Source organism: Limulus polyphemus, unplaced genomic scaffold (assembly GCF_000517525.1).
Source record: "Limulus polyphemus unplaced genomic scaffold, Limulus_polyphemus-2.1.2 Scaffold4085, whole genome shotgun sequence".
In the NCBI taxonomy this organism is placed as follows: domain Eukaryota; kingdom Metazoa; phylum Arthropoda; class Merostomata; order Xiphosura; family Limulidae; genus Limulus; species Limulus polyphemus.
This window is the reverse complement of record NW_013669695.1, coordinates 91,601-102,233: the sequence shown is the minus strand read 5'-3', so window position 1 is coordinate 102,233 and position 10,633 is coordinate 91,601. Positions and strand designations below refer to the sequence as shown.

The 10,633-nt window shown below is 33.5% G+C and overlaps 1 protein-coding gene across 2 annotated transcripts in view; it reads left to right on the top strand.

The window, feature by feature from the left end:
* Positions 1 to 2,930: 2,930 nt before the first annotated feature.
* Positions 2,931 to 10,633, top strand: part of LOC106470558 (glycine receptor subunit alpha-2-like) — a 26,074-nt gene continuing 18,371 nt past the window's right edge. Inside the window, exons 1-3 of one of the 2 annotated variants that reach the window (XM_022399165.1) lie at positions 2,931 to 3,057; positions 3,509 to 3,576; positions 9,605 to 9,828. In XM_022399165.1, coding sequence (XP_022254873.1) covers positions 2,946 to 3,057; positions 3,509 to 3,576; positions 9,605 to 9,828 — 404 coding nt within the window. In that variant the 5' untranslated portion in view covers positions 2,931 to 2,945. The remainder of the gene's footprint in view (positions 3,058 to 3,508; positions 3,577 to 9,604; positions 9,829 to 10,633) is intronic. The other variant, XM_022399166.1, reaches the window with a different exon arrangement.

Sequence of the window (10,633 nt, the reverse complement as noted above, 5' to 3'; positions counted from 1 at the left end):
ACACACACACACACACACACACACACACATATATATATATATATATATACGTATATAGATGTATTATTTCTAAGCATAAGACATTATATATGACGCATTAAGGCCAGTATTGTATAAAAATATTAATATTTGCTTTATACTCTAAGATGTTTTCATAATATGTTTGTTCTGAATTTCGCGCAAAGCTACACGAGGGCTATCTGCGCTAGCCGTCCCTAAATTAGCAGTGTAAGACTAGAGGGAAAGTAGCTAGTCATCACCACCCACCGCCAACTCTTGGGGTACTCTTTTACCAACGAATAGTGGGATTGACCATCACATTATAGCGCCCCCACGGATGAAAGGGCGAACATGTTTGGTGTGACGGGAATTCGAACCCGCGACCCTCAGATTGCAAGTTGAGCGCCCTAACCACCTGGCCATGCCGGGCCCTATCGCTAATAATGGTAAGAATCTTGTCTCAAAGATATGTGTTGAGTTTATATAACTCACAGGATTGTATAAGACCTCACAAGTACAACTTTTTTGTTTCTTTTAAGACTCGTCCCCTGATTGTTATCTTTGTGGACTTAGAACACCAACATCCGGGGTTCGATTTTCTACGTTAGACAAAGTGTAGATAGTCCATTGTGTAGTTTTGCGCTAAAAAAAATTACCTTCTAAAATTTGAAACACCGTTCAACTGATTGTGGTTGAAAAGTTGTTCGAGGTGCTAAAACATAAACTTCCGTTTCTACATAGAAAATATGAAGACTTACAATATATATGTATATATATATGAAATTGTGTAGGTGAAGACTTACAATATATATGTATATATATGAAATTGTATAGGTGAAGACTTACAATATATATGTATATATATGAAATTGTATAGGTGAAGACTTACAATATATATGTATATATATTAAATTGTGTAGGTAAAAATGAATTCTGGATATAACTCTCAAATGCATAAGAGTATTTATTAATTGTTAAGCTGACATGGACTTTTATTGGTGAAAGTTTTAATTGCCAAACAAGTATGGATTTAGTTCTGCTTGGTAGATTTAATTCCATCTAGAATTTTTGTATGTTTGGTTTAATTTCCCGTAGGAGTTTCAGAAGTTATACTTGTAATAGTAGGTTTAGCCGAGAGAAATATTTTGTGAGGTTATTTTCAAAACCTTTATTAAATTTGCTCCGTCTTAATGTACTATCCAAAACTGTCACTAAAACTGTCATATGTCTGTTATTGCCTATCCGTATCATTTTTAATTCTCTTGAATCAATCGATTGAGAAAACTGAATCTCAACGTATTCCATTTCTTTAAAGGTTTTGACGTAAAGAGACCTTACGTTGGTTTAAGTTGTCACTTAGGGGATTGAAGATTGTCAAGTAACAGTAACGAAGATATATTCACCTGTCAGATTTCTAGGATATTTACTCCGATCTAAAATTCCGAAGTCCACTAGATTTACATAAAATAACGACAAATTTACACTCTGTAATCTTTTGTGAAAAAAAAGAAAGATAAAAAATAAATTTTGAATATTCTCTTGCTTCATTCATCTCGTCCTTACCTTAAAAATTGTCGTCCCAAATGTCTCCCGCTGGCTCGGTGGGAAGCTTAAGGTCATAAAACACAAGGGTTCAATTCCCCCCGGTGGCCAGAGCCCAAACAGCCGATTGTGTGTAGCTTTGCGATTAACAATAACTAGCAAATAGAAATCGCTCTGGACTTCAGCATAATCCATATGCATTTCTATCGACCGGAAAGTTATCAAGATATTACCTTTCTAAAGTAAGTGATATATGTGTATGTTTTAATTTTTCTAAAACAATAAGTCTATCTTCTTCCAGTATCAGTCTTTAAAAAAATAAAACTTATCTGAAATTGTATTTCAGAAATCTCTAAGACATATTTACTTTTACAGTTTTTCCAGTAATTAATGTAGATTATAAAGATAAATATATTTAGTTGATCAAAGCATCAAGAACTAAAGTCTAGTTAGTCTGAGAAGATAAAACCCTTACCTGCATGCATCCTCTCTATAGTTCATTTGTTTTGTTTATTTGTAGTTGAGCATAAATCTACACAAAGGGCTATCTGTGCTCTGCCCACCACGGGTATCGAAACCCGGTTTTTATCGTTGTAAGTCCGCAGACAGATCTCTCTGGTTTTATCAGTTCTGAAGTCTGTAGAATTGCAAACATCTTTCTCGTCATCTTTATATAGACTGCGGAACTCATGATCAAATGGTTTAAGTTTCAAACAGCAAGAACACATTTTTTTTCATCTTTGTAGATTTTTGCAACCTTATTCAAACCCGATTTGTAAAGCTCTAGTTTGCAAGACTGCGGTTTAGTGTATTAGTTTTCTATCTTAATAATAATACATTTTATTTATTTATTCAATCTGAAATATTTGTGGAAAATGATAAATGGTAGAAATTGAAAAATCAGACTCATTCCAATTTTTCGTAATGATTTTTATTAAAACACGTTCGGTGTAACCGGAATCTTGTTTATTTGTTTTAGAATTTTCACTAATCGTAGCGCTATCCGTGCACAGCCGCCCTTAATTTTGTATTGATATACCAGAGGGAAGGCAGCTAGTCAACAGCATCCACCAACAGCTTTTGGGATACTCTTGTCTGATCTAATAGTGGGATTTGGCCGCCCCAAAGTGAGGAACGAGGTTTTTGGCAATAGATCTTTAGTCATGGATATTTGTAGAAGATAATGGGATTTTACTGTCACTGTCATAGTACAAGTAGGCTCCAAAATGTTGAGCGTATGTTTACAACAACGAGCCGTGAACAACAAACCTTTGGGTTCACAGTCGGAGCACTCTAACCAGTGAGTCACGCCTGAATCCCTCAAGAATCTCCAATGAAATGTATTATTTACAACAGTAGAGAAACTTATGTTGTTAAATGTGTTTTGAATAAAATGAGTTTGAATGTTTTTTTCTTGTAGCAAAGGTTTAGTGAACTCCACCTTCCATGATTTGGATATGCTAGATGAATTATTGAAAAACTACGACAGGCGGGCCCTTCCAACAAGTCACATTGGTAAGATGACAACAGACTTTATAGAATTTTAATTCTTTGACATTATTAACAGAAAACATTCTTACATTTAAACACGATTTTTATAGGTGGTAAAAATACATTACAATTTTTTCTCGATGATTGAATATTAAGATATATAAACCTTTATTAAGGGTTTAATTCAAATTCCTTTTAAGAAACTGGATGCTCTCTTAATAAAAAGAAATTTGCATAATTTATAAAATATTTCTATTTCCTTTCACACTTGTTATTTTCTACAAACTTTTCATTCAATTTCAAAATGTATGACTCAGGAACGTGTACACTTGTTAATTCACTGATGTAAAATTAATGCTTTTCAGTATTGTATTAGTCAGAAAATAACGTAAGGATAAGTAACAACCACATTAGGTATCAATAACAATAGTCGTAAAATACAATAAACACACTACTACGTTTTATTTTCTAATAGGCATTCCAACGGTTGTTTCTTGTGAAATCTACATCAGGAGTTTCGGATCCATCAACCCAGAGACTATGGTAAGAAACTAGCCATCTTATGGAAATTGTACGGCATTGGTTTAATTCCAAGTCTTAAGTTTTTGTTTTTTGCTGTATTTTCAATAAAATAAAACTATGTAGAGACAACAATGTAGAATATATCTGCATACAGAAGAAAGGAACAATATCGTGATGATTCAAACATTTCAGAAGAAGTTATCAGTGATCAATAACTTTCAAAGAGTTGTAATTCAAAATATCTATATATATAAAGAGCAGTTATTTTAGAGCTATTTGATGAGCGACATGGACTTTTATAATTCGTAATCATGGAAATATTTAGATAATAATAATTTAGTCATCAGCACCCACCGCCAACTCTTGGGCTACTCTTTTACCAACGAATAGTGGGATTGACCGTCACATTATAAAGCCTCCTGGCTGAAAGGGTGAGCATATTCGGTGACGGAGATTCGAACCCGCGACCCACAGATTGCCACGCCAAGCTATTGCAAATGTTCCTCGTGCCCATTTTCCACGTTTTTAATCTCTTGTCTGAGGAGTTTGCATTGTTCACAACGTTTTAGTACCTTTTACACTCTTCAATGCTACTAATCTAACTAACTATATGGTTCGTATGTCTCTGTGACTGTATCTTGGAATTTCTCTTACAAAGCATGCCGGGTGGACTACATCACGTACATAATTGGGGCTTAGGTATTTTTTGGCGGGACGTATATGCTTGCGAAATTCTTTATTTAGTTTTGTTTGCTTATTACCAATCTATCTATATACTTTTTGAAACGGATATAAACTCAAAACAGTCGCACTGATCTTCTGTTTTGCCTATCGTTGAACTCAGGAAAACTCGTTGAATTTCAATCCAAGTTCATGTCTTTTAAGACGATATTTATTTTTGTTAACTGTTTTGAAAGTTATATAAAAAGGTCTCATCATGTATACACTATGCACCAGCCTGCTAGTCTTAAGTAAAGCTCAAAGGAAGATTTTCTTTTTGATCCTTGTATATATTTTTTATAGGACTTAAACAGTATAGTGGAAGAAAGAATATATTCTGAACTCGTCGCTGTGCTATCAGTTTGGGAAATGTTCTGCGATACTCTGGGTTTCAAAAGCAACTTTTCATAAATCTTAGAAGTTGTCTTTTAATTAGTGAATACTATATGTAACCTTCTTGTAATACAGTAGTCCATTGAAGCGTTGTTAACTTAGTTAATACGGCAAATACGCTTCAGTCAAGCGAAAATTAGTAAAAATATAAATTTCTGATATTATATATCAAGCGAAATGTGACACATTAATGACTCAATGGTAAACATATATACTTGGCGTCATAAAGAACTGTGCTTAGTACGCTATAACGGCCCAATCAAACTACACTTATTTACTGAAGAAATGATATTTATTTAGTTATTTATTCCTTAGGGTAATAGAATCGTCCCATCAAAAATTCTCACATTTGAAGAATATTACAAATCCTGAGTGATCTTATCACCAGGTGTCCACATAGCCTTTCTTTGATGATTGTTGTTTAATTTTTCTAGTGGCCTGGCATGGCCAGGTGGTTAAGGCGCTCGACTCGCAATCTGAGGGTCGCGGGTTCGAATCCCCATCCCACCAAACATGCTCGCCCTTTCAGCCGTGGGGGCGTTATAATGTGACGGTCAATCCCACTATTCGTTGGTAAAAGAGTAGCCCAAGAGTTGGCGGTGGGTGGTGATGACTATCTGCCTTCCCTCTAGTCTTAAACTGCTAAGTTAGGGACGGCTAGCGCAGATAGCCCTCGTGCAAAAACAAACAAATTTTTCTAGTTGCAAGGGCCATTCTAAATACAGCACCTGCTGCGATTATTATCACTGGAAAATGTTATAATACAATAAAATGGAGGTCAGTGATATCGATTTTGACTTCCTAATTATTATGTATGTTTCTCTTATATATTACAAATATATAAACAAGTAAACATAATTACGTTTTCTTCTAAGAATCCAAACAATTAATACACACTTACAATGTTAAGCCTAAAAATTACACAGGCCTGCGATGGTTTTATTGTCTTGAAATTTTTACATGTTCTACAGTGATTCCTGTACGCTAAATCCGAGAATGATATCCATTTTTCTCGATCACTTACATATTTTTCACAAAACGTCATATTTATTTTTATATAAGTGAATCATTTTCATCGGAATCGGGTCACTTTTTTTATGCTTAAAATGTTGACAACCACTGGCTGTAGATTTCTCTAGACTAATCGCGACGTGAGAGTCTTATCAGTCGTTCTAGAATCCATGAGAAACACACATTATAATTGAAAATGTTCATTGTGGTAAACGAAATAATAATTTGATCTAAGTAAGAGTTCTTTTTTTTTATTTCCCGTTTTGTAAAAAAAACAAAAATCCTTGTGTGACAGAGAAAAGTGAATATTATTTTCGAATCCTGCGTAGCTGAATCATGGAAAATCAGTTATTAAAACCAAAACAACTTTTATGAAGTTTGAATTCGCAGGCCTGTGTAATTGTACGCCACAATTAAGTAGGAAAAAAAAGAAAAAAATTGCTCTCGAAGTCACACTCAACGTCTTAAACGCTTTTCTAAAATTTAATCCTTAAACAAGTTAACAAACACTAGATACAGAGTACAGATAACTCTCTATTAGCTTTGCACGAAATTCAGCAATTAGCTATAGGAAACGTAGTTGCTATCAAAATGTTTTATGAATATATAAAGTAAAATTATTTTCACTTTAAATAAATAAAAATGTTTTACATTTCAAATACTCTAAAACTGTCGAGATTGGCTGGATTCCAAATTTTGCATGTTGATGATAGGCGATGGTAATTGTCTAAAGAGTGCCAATTAAGCCATGTATTTTTTGCTTATTTTCATTTATCAGTTTTATATGTATATATATATTGACACATAGATAAGTGTAAGAACGTATAGGACTGTAGTTCTGTATATGTGATTGTTTAATGTGTACATATATATATATATATATCATATCAATGGAAATTATTTTCTTTTAAAGCAAGTTGGATACTTGTCCTAAATATAATTTAAATAAAAATTTAGTCAACATTTCTTGAAATTGAAAAATTCATTTATTATAGATTTAACTCGAATAAAGAGGGCAAACTCAAAACAAATAAAGACGGGCGAGATAAGTTAAAACTTTTGTTGGCGAAGGCAAATCCACGCAACTGATAGATGTAGAAATAAAATATCACGTTTCGGTAGGATCGGTATAAAAGCTCCGAATAAGTTACATGGATCTGATCAGTACTGTTGATATTAGAAGTGGTCGAAGTAGAAAGTTCAAAATCTTCAGAATTGATGTTAATAGGTGATACACGACAATCCATCAAAAATCTTATCAAATACCTAGCTGTAAGTACAGGTGTTAACGTTACTTCAAGAACAGTAAGATACACATTAGCACGAAAAGGCCTAAATGGGTGTTTGAAAAACATTGATTAAGAGATGTACCAAACACAAAGGATGAAATGGGCATCAGACTTCAACCAATGGGATGAGCAATTCTCTTTAAAGATGAATACATATTGAAATTGGTTGGTTACAAGCAACTGTAGTTTGATTGCAGAGAATAAATCCATTATGGTCAACTTAGATAATCTACAATAGAGTATGTTGGGAGACAGATACATATGTGGCTCAGTCAATAAATAATATTAGAGATCTACACAAAATTGATGGCATCCTGACTACTAGAAGGTATAATCAGATTCTTATCAATCAAGTAATTTTCTCAGGAACAAGAATCATTTGGCTAGGATTGATCTTCCTGCAAGACAGGGATTTAAAGCATGTAGCTAGTATAATGACATTGGAAAAAAAATGAGGCTGAAGAAACACTCAGAACTATGGCATAACTGTTCCTGCGGCCTTTCCCGGAATTGTCTGACATTCAATAGTGTTCACTATCCATGAGAAAAAGAATTTTATTGAAATTTTAGTTTAAAAATGAGCTATCATTACAACATTGCATCACAGAGTACATTTTATTGATTATTTCTTTGTAGACGCAGTTATCAATGAAAGTGCCTTGCTTTTCTGTTGCAACACTCATGAGATTTTCACTAAAGAAAGACAAATAATATTTTTTTAAGTTTGTTTTTTATATTTGAAACTTATTCCTTTTTGTCATTTTTATTGGTTAAATCTGAAACATATAATTTTTATGGAAATTTCAATTGTTTTATTTATTGTTTGTTTTGAATTTCGCGCAAAGCTGCACGAGGGCTATCTGCGCTAGCCGTCCCTAATTTAGCAATGTAAGACTAGAGGGAAGACAGCTAGTCATCACCACCCACCGCCAACACTTGGGCTACTCTTTTACCAACAAATAGTGGGATAGGCCGTCACATTATAACTCCCCACGGTTGAAAGGGCGAGCATGTTTGGTGGGACGGGGATTCGAACCCGCGACCTTCGCCAAAGTGCGGTATTTTTAAACCATAAAACCTGTGCCAACCGATACAGTTTGGTTTAAATATTGATTATGATTTATGCTCAAAAATCGTTTTATGTTTTATACAAAATATTGGAAATAATTATGAAATACACAGTTGATAAAATGAGTAATTACCAGTAAACGATCAACGTCTCATTAGTACAATCAAGAAATTAACACAATAAAAACGAAAATGTCGTGCAATACATTAGTATTTTATATTTACTTTAAGCAGAGCTACCCAAGTTTATCAATGCATTATTGTTAAATATTGTTCCAAACGTCCTGTACTACTTCTACAATTAAGCTACGTAATCTTGAACTTTGACCTATCCAGTTTCCGTATAAGACATCACAACCTTAATATCTTATTATAATGGAGCTTGCGATGTATACCTCCAAAACTATTGCACCGATCATCACCAATCATAACTGGGTAATATTTTTATATCTAGGCAGTATTTTTATAGCTTGGTAATAAATAAAACAGCCCGGCATGGCATTGTGGTTAGGGCACTCGACTCGCAATCTTTTGTTATCAAACTGTTGTGTACATGTAAAAAAAAAACATTATTCACACGTAATAAAGGAAAAAAAGGAATCTGTTTGTCGAATATCTAGTGGACATCCTTAACTTATTTTGTTAGAGAAACGTTGTCTGTATATGTGGTATTCTTACAGATTTGGTGACTTATAAACTGAGAATTGGTAAGTCAACAAATACTTATACATGTGTACTTGTGTGTGTGTTTGTGTATACCTTCATGCCCCTTTACATGAGATTTATTATAATTAAGATAATTATTAATTTCTCGTCAAGATATACGGTTGAAAACACTACTTAATGGTTATTCATTTCTTTATTAAAATACATAACAAAAGGTATATAAATGCCAAACTCATAAGTATTTCAGTTATTATATGCGTACTCACATAAGTTGAGCTTAGTTGATTCACAGATTTCTGGCTTCTCCGCCCTTTTCATTTTCTAATATTGGTGTTACTATGCTTTCTTATTTGGTTTATTGAATTATCACACAATTAGAGCATTATATTAAGTCGTTTCACCCGTTTAACGGTACATAAGCACGAAACACATATACCGATAGAAAACCGACGATAGTTAGTGCTGCAAATCAAATGTTATCCATATATATAATATAGTAGATAATTAAGTGTGAAGACAACTAACTTTTCGGACCACTTTTGTAGTGCTCAATATTCATTGACAACTTTCTTGAATTCTTTAAGCTATTGGAAAGTAATCACATTTCAGTTACCATCAATTCCAAAATCTACGTAACTATATTGTTAACATCCCCCCCCCTGGTTGTAATACGATTTTTTTTAAAGTTTAAATTGTAATGGTGATAAAATATATAAACTTCTTTGCAACATATCTTACAGCTGTGCCCAATAAAAACGTTCAGCAAGATAAACAAAGGGAAGAAATTAATGAAATAAATTAGTATAGAATTTCAAAAACACACCAGATTTTGGGTTAATTTGTGAGGCAAATGTCTTGAATCGTAAATGTCATACATTTTGTATTTACTATTTCTTGTTTAGGATTATGAGGTAGACTTGTATCTACGCCAGCACTGGCTTGATGAAAGATTACGTAAGCCCAACCTTTCCAAGCCACTAGATCTGAACGATCCCAAGCTAGTGCAGCGGATATGGAAACCTGAGGTGTTTTTCGCCAATGCCAAACATGCAGAATTCCAATACGTTACAGTACCTAATGTACTGGTGCGCATAAACCCCTCGGGAGAAATCCTCTACATGCTCAGGTAAGACGACATTAGCTTCTCCCATTATTTGTCTTTCTGCGAAAATACCTTTAGTTCTGTACAAGCTTTGTTAAAAGATTAATGTTGTTTTCAAACTCCGAACACTGGTAAAGTACTTGTAAAGCAGTTTCTGTAAAAGAAACAAAAAATAAAAGTATATTATAGCCTTAATAATTAAATATTATCATGCCACTTTGTTTCTAGTAATATTGACTTAAATTATAATAATATTTCTGAGTCTGTAAATAGTTTTATATCATAGTAGTAAGATTGAGTCGTGAGTCAAATGTTAGCACATCAGTGCAGGTCATCTTTTACCAGATCAATGGTATGAATATTATAAGTTAATAAATATTTCGTGAAAAATACGGTTTAATTCGAAATGCCAAAGTGTATATTGTGTATGAAATAAAAATAACTACCTACCTGCTTTGATTATCATTATTCCTACACATACACACACGCACACGCGTATATATATACGATCTCTAGTAATCAGTATCGCTAGATAGGTATATCAAAGTGATTGTGTATAAGCCTTTCTACTGAATATATTAAATTCTTAAATTGAAGAGTTAAGAAGGAACCTTGTTTAATAAATAACTAATGTTACAAAGGATATATCACTATATCATATTTCAGTTTCTATCTCGTATTCATGATCAGTTTCAAACTATTACTTTTATTTTAAAGCTAAACTTTAACACTAAAAATGTGGGCCCGGCATAGTCAGGTGGTTACGCACTTGACTCGTTCGTATCCTCGTCCCACCAAACATGCTCAACCCTTTCAGCCGTGGGGGACG